The 18,413-nt window shown below is 37.1% G+C and overlaps 1 protein-coding gene across 3 annotated transcripts in view; it reads right to left on the bottom strand.

Annotated features, from left to right (window-relative positions):
* Positions 1-106: 106 nt before the first annotated feature.
* LOC121270828 (adenosine kinase-like) overlaps positions 107-18,413 on the bottom strand; it is a 227,159-nt gene continuing 208,852 nt past the window's right edge. For all 3 annotated transcript variants that reach the window (XM_041176305.1, XM_041176304.1, XM_041176306.1), the window contains exons 10-11: positions 7,450-7,536; positions 107-1,082 (exon numbers count right to left, since the gene is read on the bottom strand). In XM_041176305.1, coding sequence (XP_041032239.1) covers positions 958-1,082; positions 7,450-7,536 — 212 coding nt within the window. In that variant the 3' untranslated portion in view covers positions 107-957. The remainder of the gene's footprint in view (positions 1,083-7,449; positions 7,537-18,413) is intronic.

An 18,413-nucleotide genomic window follows, 5' to 3' on the forward strand; every position in this document is an offset into this window, starting at 1 on the left:
TAGCTAAATGCTTTTCAAACCCGCCAGCAGCTGAAGACTATTAGCATTTTAAACACTACCTGGTATTTAATTTCCCGAAAGAAAAATTACTAAAGGCAAGAAAACATTTACGAGAATCATCTTTGTTTATTGTCAATATCAAATTATAAAGAAAAGAATGTTGTTGGTGTAACAGTGTAGTTGACTTTCTTTGAACAATATTACAGGTGTCCAAATAACTCCAGAGCATCAGGATTTTAAAAACTGTGCGTTTGCAGATTTGATTTGGTATTTTACAGCAACATTTGCCTGCATAAATATTTCTGTGCCTCACTTTATTTTATTCTCACTGTATAAGTTTGCTTTTCTGAATAAACTCAAAAACAGAAGACACTGAGGTAATCTGCTAAATGGAAACCATTTCATGATGATAAGTTGCATAACTTTCAAATGACAAATAGCTTGAGGTCAGTTACAACTCTCATTTGGGCTGAATTTAAAAACTGTTAGAATAAACTGAAGAATAAACAAGTTATGCAATTTAAAGTTTTCTTCAAAAAACAGCCAACATAGTTTTTACCTCATGCTTTCATTCATTACCAATGCCATAATTATTGCCAGGTGGATAATAAAATTAGCTACCAAAACATTCACCGCCAAAATCAACACTTCATGGTTTCATCTAGAGATGCAAATAAAAATCATGAAAAGACAATCAAGAAGATAGTTTATGACCATCAACTTGATCAAAACATTTTCAAGGTCTTGTCATCTACATTTAAGGTATTCACATTTTCTGAATATTAGTTTTTAGTAACAGATTGACAAAAACAAATGAAAAGCTAAGTACAGAATTCTTAATGCAGGGTGTGGGAAGGAAGGAGGGGGGGGGGGTTGTTTTTAAATGGACAGCAGTTCCTGTTCTTAGATTTAACAAAGGACTTTTTGATCCCACTTATTTTTATATTAATGTAAATATCAATGAAAGTCTGGTGCTTCTGGGAATGTGCAACCTGAACGCCTAATGATGACATTTGCTGCATAATGACCAGCTTGGATGCATTTTTCAAGAGGTTGATCATAAACCAGTTGTGATAGAAAACCTACAAAGGAAAATAGTCAAAATTAGTTACAGGCAAGAGCATTAAAAAGCTTTACGTTTGAACTAAGTACACCACATTATTTTTGCACAGGTCATGGATACTGCAAGGTAGTTGATTATATTTTCCATTGATGAAATCAGCCTTTTTAAAATCCTCGGCTCCTCCCTTTGGGTAGAGGCCAGATTACCAAGGTCTGCAGTACCAAGAAATTGCAATTTTTCTTTTCATAAAATTAAAAAAAGTTAATTTGCGATTTGTTTATTTCAAGAACTACATTCGAGCCAATGAGGTGCACTGTGACATACTTTGAAGTTTGATATTTCATGTTGAGACAAACGTATGTCAAACTGCGTAGGAAGATTCTTGGTGCTCAACAGATAAATCTCAGGTGGCAATGGCCTCCCTTAATAATTTGCCAAGTGTTACCCATACTAGCAGTGGGAGAGAGGTGAAGATGAGACCTGATGGTGATGCCTCCCACAGTTCAACAGTTTGCCAACATTCACTGTATTGAAGATTGTCCACACAGGCAAGGAACAAGAAACTGCTTCCGCCTGCATGTACCATGTCCACAAGTGGTTAACTGCTTGGTGGAGAGAAAATAGAAAAAAATAACATTGTTCTTCATCCTTTGAAAGATAAGACAAAAATAACTGTAATTTCGAATGGTAGCCTGGGTTTTCTCTTCAAATATAGGGATGTCTTTTTCCCCTGTTCCTTATCTTGCTAAATCTGATTCCATTATCATTATCATTATGTCCAGGACACCATGATGATATTCTTTAAACTCCAAATTATTTATCAGTGATTAGGTTAGGGTAAGAATGAACAGCAAATATATTTAAGTAATCGCAGGGTTAAGGAAGGTTTTCTTCAAATATTCAAGTCACATATACATAGTAAATCAATTTTCTCTTAGGAAGATTATTAAATTAAATACTAATTGGGATAAGAGGCAAATAATTATTTCTCATTGCATCTTCTAAATGAAGGGAAAGAAATGCAATCAAAAGTCAGATTTTTAATGTTTATATTTTTGAAGTACCTTTTGCCACCCTTTTTATTTCTTGAAAATATTTAAATAAATCCAAAACATGAAATGAAAAACTGCAGCTAAATTTATCTACTCTGACACACTCCTGAGTACCAGTTTCCCTCTCTTGCAGTTAAATCAATACTGTTTGAGCAAACAAAGTTAAAGCTTTATTAGAGAGGTCTGTAATAGCTACTTGATGCTTTGCTTACAAATTAGCCTAACACACATGACTGAAACGAGTAAAAGGGCTAATAATCAGGTGTTACTGAACAAACTGGATCATTTGTGTGCATCTATAATATCTCTATATTCAATAGTTAACAATCCTCCAAAATTCTGCAACACTAGGTGTTATGGGCTTGGTTATCTATCACCACATCCCCTACATGATTTACTGCAACATTTTTGCCAGAAATACAGTTTACTAGTAAAAGAACAAATAAAAAAAAAGAAATAGCCACTACTTCAATTTGTGGTTTGTACTAATTGTCATAAGCTGCTTTAACTGAAAACATTGTCTGAGAAACAATATCTTATGAGATAAATCATAGCATAACTCTGAATAGCCTCCTGTGAAGAGGCAATGGAACAATGGGGTGAATTTTATTTGCGGGGGGGTGGGGGAAGAGAGAAAGAGTGGTGGGAGGCTATTGCTTCCAGCCCCCAACGCTAGAAAAATTGGATTTCAGCTGACCGACTTTCAAAAAGCCTACCCCAAAGCAATAATATGATGGGGGCAGCCTTAACGAGGTCTTAACCTGCCCTCGAGATTTAATTTGGCCGAAAGCTGAGTAGCCCCAGCAGTGCTAGAACCCAGCAGTCACTGATGTTGGGACTGCAAGCAGTCCCCAGAAGATCCATGGATGCTGCACTTACAGGTGAACCAGGGTTTTTGGTTGTGCAGCGATCAAGGAACCTGGTGGGGTGGGATGAGGGTGGTGGGTGGGTGGGTTTGGGTTCTGGAGGCTGAGGTGGCACAAAGAGGGTGTACCATCTTGGAGGGAGGGGGGGGTGTCTCCGATGGGCACAGGGCACCCCCCCCCCCCCACCCCCTAAAAGGAAGTACCCTGCCTTCTTTTCCACCTTTTAGCCTGAGGTTGTGAAAGAGCAGGCTGGCCTCCTTCATCCCACTTCCCAGCTGTACGTATTATTGCGGCAGCGGTGGAAACTTGCCCATTCATTGTCTAGTTAAGAGTCTCAATGGGCCAAGGGTGGGTGGATTGGTTGGCACTCCACTCACCCACCATATTGTAGGGAACCTCTTGGAGATGGGCAGGAAGGCGGTGGACTAGCCACCTGTTCTATTCTACATGCACTCCTGCCCAGTCTGCAAATACACTGGTGTTGGTGGGGGGGGGGGTGTAAAATTCCTCCCAACGGGCCTCAATTGACAATACTTGCAAGCAATTAGATGAACATGCAGAATTGAAAATAATGTGGGCGTCCAGCAAAAGGCACAGAACTACCAACATATTAGAAAAAATTTGAATATATTAGAAATTTTAAAATGAAAACTGTTATTAATTGCACTTTAAATCCATAGGTGTTAGCTGGAGGAGAGTTATAAAATGGCAGTACAAAATTATTTTTTACATGGCAAGCACAGTGCAGTGAGCAAGCTGTCATGTTGGAAAGCTGTTGATGAATGCACTAAACCAGCATTAACATTCTGCCCATGTATTGTTACTCTTGAGTTACATGTCTTTCATTCAGGTTACCCCCATGTCTTAATTGCAGTTTAATGACAATCGGGGAACACCTTTCTAAAAAGGGAAGGTAACAGCAAAGAAGAAAAGAGCAATCTGTATCGTGTCATCTTTCACTAACTTTTTTTGCCATGCCCATTTGGAGGCCAAAGATTTTAAACTTCCAAAATAACAGAAGTTATATTACTTCAGTAAAAGAGTAAAATCAAAGACACAGAGGGGGAATGGGAGGAGAAATAAAGTAAAGATGGGGAATGGGAGGGAAAGAGAGATGGCGGGATACAAAGTAATGTTCATATTTTCACTTGAATTGTGTTTTACAAGTTTGTTTTAGTTTCAACATAAAAGATCTCACCGCACCACTGAAGTAGTTCTGACCAACATTTAATCATCAATCAACACCACCGAATCAGATTAACTGGTTGTTTATCTAATTTGTTTTTTATTTATGCAAATTGTCTGCTGTGTTTTGCTGCATAATAACTACTCTTCAAATAGTATTCTTTGGCTATGGAGCACTTTTAGACAACTTGAGGACAACATAAGTTTGATTATTGATGTAAGTTCTTTCCTTTAAAAAAGTTTTTTGATGATTAAAATTGTTTTATTACCAGCTTCCTTTTTTCAAAATGATAGTACATAAACCAGATAAAATTACAAAGCCATTTGAGCAGGCTCTGGCTGGAACTGCTTGCAGCTTAAGGACCAATAGATTTCCCCAGTTTTTTGTAATTAATTCAATAATTTTGTATACTTTGGCATAAACATGATAACAACTTACAAAGCAGCTAGCTATATTTTCCATGAATCTGGTGATCTATTGTAATGCAACAGGAGAATTAATTTAGCATTATAAGTACAAATCTTTTCATTGCATTATACTGACTTCACATGGAACAAAACTAAAATGTAAAATAGTGACTTTCTTTTCTTAATTTTTTTTTTCCTCAGCTACTTCTCCCAATTCAAGTGTTTTTCATCCCACTGAGTTTGTGCTTTTTAGAAGGTTTAAAATTCTATCTGAATGGGCACCTGAAATTTATCTTTGGTCAGACACGGAGTTTCCATGCCTACTGTACCTTTTGGATTTTATAAATATTGCCTAAAGGTATCAATATGAGCATCGCATTGATAGTATTAAAAGTTAGTTCACAAATTTCAGCATAATCAAATCTCAATGAAATGTACATCCTTGTAAGGAATTAAAACAGCAAAAGAAATCTGGTTCAACAGTGGCTAATAAGAGAAGTTAAAGTATCAGAATAAAGGAGGAGGCTTAGAATGTTGTCAAAAAGAGTAGCAAGTCTGAGGATTGGAAGGATGGCCGTGAAATTGATAGACAGAAAATAGAAAACAGATTGTAAAAGCTTCTATTAGTATTTAAAAGGGAAGAGATTAACGAAAGTAAATATGGGTCCCTTACATGCAGAGACAGAAAAAATTCCAATGAGGAATAAAGAAATGAATACTATGCATCTGGAGGTACATAATATTCCAAAAATTGCGGGGAACCAAGGGTCTAGCAATCCTGCTCCTGATTCATATGTTCTGTTTGCTCAGCATTCAACTACATTCGTTAGCAGTTCAATCTTTGGTGAAACACTTGGTCATACTATGCTAACTTTTTAAAATGCTGCACCACAGATCAGAAGGCTACGTGTTTACACTACAGCCCACAATTCTCTACATGGTAAGCTTGCATTCTCAGGATCATCAGGAATTTCAGATTCTGAGAAAAGGAATTGCCAATCAGAAAGAAAGCAATCATAGACTGTTCAGGTGTTTGTCTATAATAGTAGACTCAAAACAGCAGTCAGTGAACCTTGAAACAAATCACCCACCTGCCCTCTTAGTTAGGGAATTACATGTTATATCGAATCTACAGCACAGTACCACACCATTTAGCCTAACTGGTTAATGCCAGATTTTATATTTCTCCTTCCCATATCTCTCCATTCCAGTCTTCCTCATATATGCAACAAGCCTCTCCTTAAATGCTTCAATGCTATCTGCTTCAACTACCTTAAATGCCAGCAAGTGCCTCATTCTCGGGAAATAAATTCCTCCTATCTTCTTTATTTGGTCTGGTCGCGTCCATCTTATATTAATGCCCCCTTGTTTTAGAGACTGACCAGTGGAAACTATTCATCTATATCCATGTTATCAATCTGCTTCATCACTTTAAATGCCTCAGTAAGATCCCCTTTTAGTCATTTAATTTCCTAAGGACAGCGCTCCAGCCTGCTCAATCTTTTCTGATAACTGCCTCTTCTAAATTCGAGTAACATTCTTGTAAATCTATTCTGCATTCTCTATTGCTTCAATGTAATTTTTGTAGAATGGAGACCAGAACCGTACACAATACTCTATTTAAATTCGAGTAACATTCTTGTAAATCTATTCTACACTCTATTGCTTCAATGTCATTTTTGTAGAATGGAGACCAGAACCGTACACAATACTCTATTTAAATTCGAGTAACATTCTTGTAAATCTATTCTACACTCTATTGCTTCAATGTCATTTTTGTAGAATGGAGACCAGAACCGTACACAATACTCTATTTAAATTCGAGTAACATTCTTGTAAATCTATTCTACACTCTATTGCTTCAATGTCATTTTTGTAGTATGGAGACCAGAACCGTACACAATACTCTATTTAAATTCGAGTAACATTCTTGTAAATCTATTCTACACTCTATTGCTTCAATGTAATTTTTGTAGTATGGAGACCAGAACCGTACACAATACTCTATTTAAATTCGAGTAACATTCTTGTAAATCTATTCCACACTCTATTGCTTCAATGTCATTTTTGTAGTATGGAGCCCAGAACCGTACACAATACTCTATTTAAATTTGAGTAACATTCTTGTAAATCTATTCCACACTCTATTGCTTCAATGTCATTTTTGTAGTATGGAGCCCAGAACTGTACACAACACTCCATAGTTTCACATAAATTTATCTTCCTGTTTCTGCATGCTGTTCCTATAACAAAGAACCTCAGTACTTTGCTTGTACTCTTTATGGTCTCATCAACCTGTGCTACGATGTTTAGTAATTTATTTATCTGTATTTCTAGATGTCTGCTCTTCTACCCTATTTGGTTTCTTAGCTTCTAGGAATAAGTGGGTTCCTTATTCCTCCTACCACCTCACACTTGCTATATTGACTTGGATATGCCATACTTCCACCCACTGAAAGCCTGTTTTTTATGGCTTCCCCTACACTGGTGTAGTCCTTTGCATGAAGAGCGATTTCCCTGCAATTTGGTATCATTTGCAAATTTTAAAGCACACACCTCCAATTCCCGAGATCAAATCATTTACCTATGTGGTAAACAACAGTGGTCTTTTTCTAACAACCCAAATGTGTACTAGTATACAAATATTTTGTATTTCTGCATCAAAAATTGCCAGGTTAAATATTTCCAGTTACAATTTTGACACAAATCAGATTTATGGTATTTATTGAAGCAATGGTCCCTGATGGCTTAAATTGCTCCTGTACTGGCTTGAATAAGAATAGGAAGGTAATAAACATGCAGTGTTCAAGCTGATACTGCATTTTTCACAAAATTACATCTTTTGGCATGCAGCTCATATACCATTGATATTTACCTCCAACAAAGGCATCACCAGCTCCATTAGTATCGACAATCTCATCTTGTTTGATATCTAGGACAGGGAAGGCTGTTACATTATCAGCTGTAAGAAAAAAGGAAAATGATGTAGATTAGGCATTATAATGAAAAATAATAATCAAATCATAATACTGTAAACTTTATCAGGCTCCCTACGAATTGGAATTCTCTACTAACTGGAATTTCTAATGTTCCTCTCACAAGAATTGTCACAAAGGGAATGTGGATTTGAGGCCACAGTCAAATCAGCCATGACCTTATTCAATAGCGGAGCAGGCTCGAGGGGCTGAATGGCCTACTCCTGCTCCTAATTTGTATGCACGTAAGTTATCTGCAGTATCTGTATACAGTATTATTTTATACTTTAATTTATGTTTTAATATATTGTTGGAGATTTAGAAGTTAAAAAATACTTTTCTTTACTTAAATAAAAAACTGGAAAAACACACCAGTTCCAAAGAATTGGACTCAAAACGTTAACTCTGTTTCTCTCTCCACACTTGCTACCAGACCTGCTGCTTTTTCCAGCACTTTGTTTTTATTTCAGATCTCCAGCATCCACAGTATTTTGCTTTTATTTTACAGTTCTTTACTTCCTGAATACTCGCATATTAGTTCATGCTACAAGTATTGCACTGTATTCCATTGGCAAATGGAACTCTCCGTTAACCAACATTTTTGATTAACTGGCACCACCTGTTACCCACACATGTCAATAAAGATTTTACTGTATTACTTTCTTTTAAAATGTTAATTTTACTAATCCATATTAAATAGTGAAAAGCGTTTTAAAATTACCATTAATTTATTCTTAATAATCTTATGGGGCTATGCAGCAACTGTCCCCTTTTTGGAATCTGCTTACACAATGATACATGAGCAAGATAACAAAACTCAGAAGATTCAGATAACTATTGGCCAGTTTTGTTATATAGTCCCAGAAGGCGAACTAGATTGTGAGCACCAAGGAGATACAACTGTACATCTCTGAAGCAGGAAACATGATCAGCAAATACCCAGGCCAGTTATCTCTGTTTTCAAATAACACCACTTCTATTCAACAGCAGAAATACCAAAGGTGTTATGGTATCTTTGATTACAATGATAATCAGGATGGTGAATTCTTAATAATGGTACAGATCTACAAAACAAAACTTACAAATGAATACAGGGCAGAGGTTTGTTATATTGCAAAATCTGTGCTAAAAATGCAAATAATTTAAACTCTTTCTTATGCATGTTATTTGACCCTTATCTATTTTAATTGATGCCCTGACACACAGAATAAATGCCCATACTCAGTGCTAATGAAGGGATAAAACATGCGCATTCAAGCTGATTAACTGACATGAACATGTTTTCACACCTGGGTAATTACATTTAATGTGCCTGTAATCACATAGTCAACAAATGTTTGTTTTCAGTTTCCTGGTAGTAATTTGTCGAAATTCAAAAATAGCTTCCCTCCTCCACACATCCACAAATTGATATTTCTTCCTCCTTGTCTCTCTCTGGTTTATGCAAGCCATTCACCAACTGAGAGATGGGCAGCATGTTATCTGTTCTCAAGTTGACACTAATGCCGCTCTTCAATCAATTTTGAGGAAGTGCTGGAACAATGGAAGTGTACTTGATCTAAACATTTTTAAAGACTTACTAGGACTTCATTAACCAAAGCAAAATTAAAGATTTTGCTGCTTCTCAGCCAGGCCTCTTTTTAGTTCTTCACTATAAATCCAATGACTTCCACAACTATCTTGATTATGTTTCCTCCCAACCCACTTCTGTTCTCGCAGTTTCATCTGTTCTGGTGTTGCCATCTTCCATACCAGCCCTTTGAGTACATTTTTTGCCGTCCACAATGGTTGACAGGGCTTTCAATGTGTCCATTCCATTTTACACATTTCTGAATTAAATACTTTTGAAATGCGGCATATGTTATAATGTATGAAAACACAGAAATTGATTTTACACACAGCAATGTCTCATTAATAGAATTGAGACAAAAGATAATTTCTGGAGGTGTCAGTTTTTTAATTCATTCATGGGATATGGGTGTTCCTGGCTAGGCCAGCATTTATTGCCCATCCCTAATTGTTCTTGAGAGATAAGTATTGACTAGGACACTAGTGGAACTTCGCTGCTTCACTTCAAATAGTGACATGTGATCTTTTTCATCTATCTGAGAAGACAAACAGGATCTCCGTTTCATGTTTCACCTGAAATTCAGCACCTCCTCAATATGTACTCAAGTGTCAGCTTGGATTCTGATCTCAAGTCTCTAGAGAGTGGGGCTAGAATCCACAGCCTTCTGAATAAGGAGAAGGTGGGTGTTCTACCAATAAACAAAGGATGACACTGCTAGTCAAATACTAGTCAACGCACATTCAGAAGTGGAAGATACTGTTTCAGCAATGTCCATGAGTTGTTGCAGCCTCAAAGAATTCAAGTGAATCTGTGTAAGCCTGACAATGCGGAGATCTAGACTTCCAAAAGACATTTGACAAATCTCCATATAAGGTGTCTCAGTATTGGGACTACTATGTTTTTAAATTTATAATAATGACCCGGATTTAGAAACACAGTGCAGTGGTTAAATTTGCTGATTATACTAAATCAGGGGGGTCAAATTAATGAGGAAAAAAATTACATAATGGGCTGGATAAAATATGTAATTGGGCAGAATAACTTAGCGCAGACAAAAATATTGCAGCCAGAAAGAATGTGACATACATAATCCAAGAAAGATGTTGAAATACCCAAGGACTAAAATAAGAGAGACCTACGAATCTCAGTAAGTTCAACATTCAACATATCAAACCAACAAAAACAACAGAAAGTTGAAACACATTGTCAGACTGTGGAATTCAAAGCAGAGGCAGTTGGGACTAAACTGAAAAGTGCTCTGGACAGGTTGCGCCTTGAGTTCTGCATCCTGTTCAAGTCATTGTGACACAAGATTAACCAGAGCACTAGAGTGTACAAAGCTGATTCCTAGTATTGAAGGGTGAACTATAAGAAAATACTGCAAAGAATCAGACCTTTCATTCTTTAAAAGAGGCATCTGATAGGTGATCTTATAAGAGCACGTATATAGTTACAGGAATGGAAAAACTAAATTTGGAATATTATTTTAAATTAAATTGGGAGAGTAGTCCAAAGGGACACATTCAAGACAGTAAAGGGTACATTCAAGACTGATAATCAGGACATTATTTTCACACAAAGAGTGATTAATGTAGGGAATTGAGTTCCACATAAAATAGTGCAGGAGAAACCCCTGAATCATTCATTTAAGAAATAACTAGATACTGTAATTGAGGGGTGCCTCCGACATCTCTTTGAAAGGATGAATTGAAATGGGCCTAATGACATTCCTCATCCATAATTATCATGTGCTCTAAACTTTCCTTCCTCCACCCAGCAGAAGTATCTTCCCAAACAAGCTGGTTAAGATTGAGATCTCCTCTAACCCGGGGAAACCTACTTTCATTCACTGTAAGCCTTTCTCAAGGTACTTCAGTTTAGTCATTTCTGATTAAATTTTTATTTAAATCTTGTTTATTTTTTCCCAATCTCATATTTCATCAAGAAAAATATAACACTGATAACATGTTTTTGATGATTGTAGGCCTTTGTAGACATAAAACATAAACTGAGCTCAAATGTTATTCTCTTGTAATTCATCATAAATAAGTACATCTTTGCTAAGGGGAGAAAACAAATAAATTAATAAGAATAATACCAAACAGAAAAATTACCAGGCTTCCGAACAGCTGACAGGAATGAACTGATTCCTAAGAACCTGCTTTTTATCTGAATTCTGAGTAGGTTATTATAATGCTGTACTTCATATGAAAACTAAAATGCAAAGAAAACAACATCTGAAGGATTTTTTTTCTTTATTCTTTCATGGGGCGTGAGCATCACTGGCCAGGCCAGCATTTGTTGCCCTTCCCTAATTGCTCTTGAACCAAGTGGCTTGCTGGGCCATTTCAGAGCACAGCTAAGAATCAACAACATTGCTGTGGATCTGGAGGCACATGAAGGCCAGGCCAGGTAAAGATGGCTAATTTCCTTCCCTAAGGGACATTAGTGAATCAGATGGGTTTTTGAAGATAGTTGGTCATGGTCATCATTACTGAGACAAGCCTTATATTCCATTTTTATTAATTGGATTTAAATTGCATTAGCTGCTGTGATGGGATTTGAACCCACATCCCCAGAACATTCTGGGTGTCTGCTTTACTAATCCAGAGGAAGTACCACTACGCCACTATCTCCCCCAGTGTCCTCTTCCCTCCCAGTATTACAGTCACAATATTTAAAATTCATCTGTTTAAAGTAATAACTATTTTAGCTAACCTGCTCTAACCTGATGAGACTGTCAGCTCTTCACTATCATTCAAAATTTTAAAATGACACAGCAAATTACTCAGGTTCTAAAATTTAAGTTGGCCATGGATGACAGCAGCATGAAGGGTGCAAGATAGCTGATTTCAAGTGCACTTACTACTGGCACCAATTTAAAAATTGGCAGTACTCTTCTACACGTTTGATGTTGATGCAATGAGAAATACTATGCTGTACTGATGCCAATTGTGCAGTATAACAGGCAAATATTTTTTAATATGTTTCTCCTTTAGGTTGTAAAGTCATACATACAGTAAGAACACAAGCCTTATAACAAGAATTACACTACTCCACTGGTCACTTAAAAAAGCAGACTGCATCATTACTCCCTTTGTCTACACTATGTTTTTGAAAACTGTCTATAATTTGAAATTCAGTGTAATTTGGAACAAAAACACACTACGGGCACAGAGCAATGCAACTTTGAGTAGAACTGGAATGTTAATCATTTCCTTTCAGTGCGCATTCAATATGGTTTCAATCATATGTAATTTTTAGGTTCATCAGCATTGTCACTGTTAAAATATTTGGCATGTTCCAATTTTGAATTTTTAAACCAACTTCTAAAGAATGTTTCTGCAGTTGTTCCTGAAAATGTACCTTTTCCCTGCCATCTAGAAATTGTACCCTTTCTAAGGTGGAAAAAATCTGCAGGACTACGGGGAAAAAGCTGGGACAGGCATGATGGGCTGAGCGGTAGGGAAATTTCTGGAAACTATAGTATAGGACAAAATCAATAATCACCTAGACAAGTGCAGGATAATTGAGGAAAGCCAGCATGGATTCATCAAGGGAAAATCATGTTTAACTAACTTGCTGGAGTTTGAGGTGGTAACAGTTGATAAGGGCAACACTGTTGATGTGGTATATATGGATTTTTCAAAAGGCATTTGATACAGTACCATAAAATAGATTTGTGGGCAAAATTCTAGCTCATGGAATAAAAGGGAAAGAAGGCACTTGAATAAGAAATTGGCTGAGTGACAGGAAGCAGAGAGTAGTGATAAATGGTTGTTTTTCAGATTGGAAAAGGTCTGTAGTGGAGTTCTCCAGGGGTCAGTGTTGGGACCCTTGCTCTTCCTGATTTTTTTAAACGACTTAGACTGTGGTGTTCAGGGCATGATTTCAAAATGTGCAGATGATACGAAGAAGGGAAACGCTGTCAATTGTGGTGAGGATAGTCTTGGACTTGCAAAGGACATTGACATGTTGGTGGATGGGCAGACAAGTGGCAGATGAAGTTCAATGCAGAGAAGTGTGAGGTGATTCATTTTGGCAGGAAAAATAAAGGGAGAAACTCTACAGGAGATGCAGGAATAGAGGAACCTCAGTGTATATGTACATAAGTCATTGAAGATGGCAGGGCATATTGAGAGAGCAGTTAATAATGTATATAGTATCTCAGGCTTTATTATTAGGGACATTGAGTATAAGAGTAAGTGGGTCATGTTGAATTTGTATAAGACACTAGTTGGACCTCATCTGGAGTACTGCGTCCAGTTCTGGGCACCATACTTGAGGAAGGATGTGAAGGCATTGGGGAGAGTACAGAGGAAATTCACAAGAATGATTGCAGGGGTAACGAACTGTAGCTATGAGGACAGATTGGAGAGGTTGGGACTGTTTTCAGGGAAACCTGAAAGAGGTATTCAAGATCCTGAGGGGTATGGACAGGGTAAATAGTGGGAAACTGTTCCTATTCAAAAGAGCATCAAGAACTAGAGGGCACAGATTCAAAATAATTGGCAAAAGGAGTAAAACTTTTTAAACACAGAGGGTGGTTGAAGCCTGGAACGAACTTCCTGAGAGGGTGGTGGAGGCAGGTTCAATTGAGGTATTCAAAAGGGAATTGGATTGCTATCTGAAAAGAAAGAATGTGCAAGGTTTCGGGGATAAGGCAGGGGAGTGGGACAAGGTAGAATGCTGTTTCAGAGAGCCAGTGCAGACTCGATGGGCCGAATGGCCTCCTTCTGCACTGTAAAGATTCCGTGATAGTTGACTTATTAGATTTAACAAAGTGTTGTTACATTTACAAACATTTCTTTGAAAAATTAGGTTGACAAACTAGCTTTACAGACTACAGCAAATAACACAGATGAATTACCTGCCTAGTATGAATGATATCCATAATCCAGACAGTGAGAGTACATCTAAATTTTTTACTAGGGAAACCTGTACTGAGTGGACATGCAGAAATGCGGGCATGATTGCAGATAAAAAGTGCCACATGAAGTCTCCTACTCCTGGGTCACAAAGTCCCAGAACTTAAGGTCATTGGAGCAAACTCATACATCCTCACAGGATGATACAGCATTCCTTTACAGTACCTAGCTCAAGAGAAATCCACTGATTCATGCTGAGAAACGACGCAAACTGTGCATAGTGTGCACAGATGTGGTTGTTAAATCCCTTCAATTGCTCTGGGAAAAACAAAGCCATGGCTTTTGAGCCATGTTGAGGCCTTGAAATAAAAAAAATAAAGCTTTAAAAGGCAAAAAGGCAATCCAATTGATAAAGGATTATATTAATTAAATTGTATTTTTTGATTTTGTTTAAAACCTTATTTTAGACATTAGTTATTCAGGGAAAAATGGTAAGACAAAATCTTTTTCAAAAAGCAGTTTGAGTGATTCCATTGGTTCCCCTGTCCTTTTCTGTTAATGGTAGGTTCCGTTGTCTGGTTAATTAGGATTCACTAGTTATGTTTTAATGCCTGTTTCACAGTTGCTTTCCTCATGAACGTTCTCAACCTCTTTGGTTCTGAATTGCTGTTGTTTTACTTTGAGCTAATCAAAGTGTGATGTAGAAAATATTACCAGAAATACATAACATGCATAATACGCACACCCATCTGTAATAGTTCAAGCAACCTTTAGAAGAACATTTTAAGAGGGAGAATAGAAGTTCAGGTAAGACTTCAATAAATTTAGCCCTATTTTCTGGCACAACAAACTCAATTTTGTTTGTTTTCTTGCAAAAACTTTTTATAAATATTGCATTGTGACATATAATTATTTGCATAGGAGGCCATTCGACCCATCATGGCTGTGCCAGCTCTTCGAAATAGGTATTCAAATTGCCACATTGGCCCACCCTTTCTGCATAGCCTGGCAAACGTTTTACCCTTAAAGTACTTAAGCAATTTCCCGTTGAAAGTTATTGAATCTGCTCATACGATCCTTGCAGGTCGTATATACCCTTCAGGTGGTGGGGGGAGGGCGGGGCCTACAAGTGAATGATCACCAGACACCCTAAAATTGCTCTTGCTGTGGTTTTGCAATCTTCTGCATTGGTGTTGAAATCCCACCCTTCCTATATTTTAACAATTGATAATGGGGAAATTTTTGATAAACAAAACAACGAAGCACACTCTAGAAGATGCCTATATCTGTCATTCATGCAACGTGACACACTCAGATGAGTATGTGGTTTCAGTCCAAAGTTAATTAACAAGCCTTCATTGTGTTGACCAAAACATATTGCCTAATTTTTATATAGTTAAAATAAGCAGGTCATCCCTTGAAATGGAAAGAATTTAATTTTAAATAGACACCAGACTTATGTTCCCAATGCTCCACGGTATATTGTTAATTTCATTTAATAAATTTCAAAACAATTATTATAAATTATGTTTAAAATCTCAATGAGAATAGAGGATTTTTACAGCAAGTACGGGAACAATTAAATGATCCCAAATATAGCATAATGTTGATAATTTAAATTCAGATCCTAATTGGTCAAATTTTGCTAATTTAATTTCTGTACTTCCTCTCAATCCTTTGCCTGATGTTTCATATTACAACTATTTCAAATATTGTTAGGCAGCTTTACTTAAAAATGAACATAATCAATCTGCCTAGGAGCAGGTGGAAGAACAGCCAATTTTAGTCAGAAGTTTGGGAAGATAATTTGGGTAAATTAGCAGGGAACTCCCTCTACCAACCTCCAAGAAAATATACTACCAATATCCTTGTTCAAACTAATTGAATAATTTTAGTTATTAATTAGCATTACGAGTAATTTTATCACCCAGTTTGCAAATTTCACCATGACTGCCAGCCCCACCACTAATGCCAGTGCTGCAGCTGTATGTTTGGTTGGCAGAGGTGGGGAAGAAATATGGGACCATTTCAATTAAGGCATTTTTTGGCTTTATTTAAAATGACACTCATTCAAGTACTATCAGAACATGAAATCACCAAACACATGAACCTTGCTTCGTTATTACAACTATGGCGCATGGAGGCAGTAATTGAACAGGTGGCACAAAAGTGTTTTTTTAGTCATCATAATTTTTTCACAAAATACTATTCTCATATCCTTTCCTTTTTGAATTTTAAGTTGAGATCATATAAGGCATTATGTTACAGTTTGCAATTTACATCAAACTGGTGAAAGAACTGTCCAGATCACTTTAAGTGTGCAAGGTCTGTTTGAATGTGGGATCCCAGATCATTTTGGCCAACTTGGAGCACATTTTCAGTTCATGTGGGCCATATTTAATAACCAGAGTCCTGTACCATATTTATATTACAACACTGGCTGCAGTGGCATGAATCTGCACCTCACAAGATGTCTTTTCTTCTCATTGTCTCTTACAAATGTAAACAGCTCATTTTTTCCAGGCTCATGCGTATCCATACAGTTCAGCATCAGAGCTTTTGGATTCATAGCCTTTAGAGATTTCCCCAATGGGAAGTGCTGCCAGAAATGTAAAGTCATGACTTTTCAGCAACTACCTATATACAAAGTATCCTCCTTGGTCTGAATGTTTCCTACAATATGATTCCAGAACAGAGCACTCTTAACATTTTTCATCCTCTGTTATCTTTGGAACATTAATATCTCTATTGTAACACACTATAGCTTATCTTTTAAACATGTGACCACAGGCAGAGCTATTAAATTGCTGTCCCTTGTCACAACTGTATCTAATTTACATGATCAATTCCACAAATACAGTTTGTCTAATTATTCAAGAAGGGAGGGAGATGGCAAACAGAGAATCATAGTTAGCCTGACATCAGTAGCTGGGAAAATGCTAGAATCTATCCTTAAGAGACATGGTAACAGGGCACTTTGAAAATCATATAATTAGACAGTGTAGGCACTGTTTTATGAAAGGGACATCATGTTTCATAAATCTATTTGGAGTTTTTTTGAGGGTGTAACTAGCAGAGGAGATAAGGGGGAACCATTAGAATAGTACATTTGGATTTTCAAAAGACTTTTGATAAGGTGCCACATAAGAGGTTGTGACACAAAATTTAGAGATTGGGGAATATATTAGCTTGGATTGAGGATCAGTAAACTGAGAGAAAACAGAGAGTTGAAATAAATGGGTGACAGTTGGCAGGTTTTAAACTAATAGTGTGCCTCAGCTTGACCTCAGCTATTTACAATCTATATCAATGACTTAGGTCAGAAGACTGAGCATAATGTGTCCAAGTTTCCTGACGATTAAAAACTAGGTGGGAAAGTAAACTTTGAGGATACCACGAAGGAGCTGCAAAAGGGTATAGACAGGTTAAAGTGAATGGGCAAGAAAGTGGAAGATAGAAGTTATCCACTTGAGTAGGAAAAATAGGAAAACAATTTTTTTTTTTAAAAAAGGTTGCACATTAGCAAATGTTGGTGTGCAGAGAGATTTGGCTGTCCCTGTTCACAAGTTACAATGTTAGCATGCAGGTTCAATTAAGAAGCAAATGGTATAAAACAGAAAATTCTGGAAATACTCAGCAGGTCGGGCAGCATCTAGAAAGAAAGAAACAGTGTTAACTTTTCAGGTCAATGAACTTTTATCAGAACTGAATGCTACCTGCTGAGTATTTCCAACACTTTCCATTTAATTTCAGACTTCCAGCATCTCAGTATTTTGGTTTTGTATCAAAGGCAAACAATATGTTAGCATTTAAACAAAGAGATTCAAGATGAAGGGAAAAGAAATCTTACTGCAATTATACAGGGCCTTGGTAAAACTACACCTGGAGCAGTGTGTAGTTTTGATCTCCTTACCTAAGGATCTACGTGCTTTAGAGGGAGTGCAACAAAGTTTCACTAGACTGATTCCTGGCATGGGGGGGCAATCACCCTGTGGGGAGGGATTAAGTAGACTGGGTCGATATGCCCTAGAGTTTAGGAGAGTGAGTGATGACCTCACTGAAACATATAAAATTCTTAAGGGCTTGATAGTGTAGATGTTTCCCCTGGTTGGAGAGTCTAGAATGATGGGTCATTGTCTCAGGACAAGGCTCGACCATTTAGGACTGAGAGGAGGAGAAATGTTTTCACTCAAAACGATTTGAGTGCCTTTGGAATTCTCTATTCCAAAAGCTATTATCGTTTAGCCATTGAATGTAGATTAGATAGATAGGCAGGTCAATAGATTTTTGGTCACTCAGGGAATCAAGGGATATAGGAATACAGCAAGAAAGTGCAGTTGAGATAGAAGATCACCATCTTACTGAATGGCAGAGCAGATTCAAAGCGCTGTAGGACCTACTCCTGTCCTATTTCTTAAGTTATGTT

This window comes from Carcharodon carcharias, chromosome 28, assembly GCF_017639515.1.
Source record: "Carcharodon carcharias isolate sCarCar2 chromosome 28, sCarCar2.pri, whole genome shotgun sequence".
NCBI lineage: Eukaryota > Metazoa > Chordata > Chondrichthyes > Lamniformes > Lamnidae > Carcharodon > Carcharodon carcharias.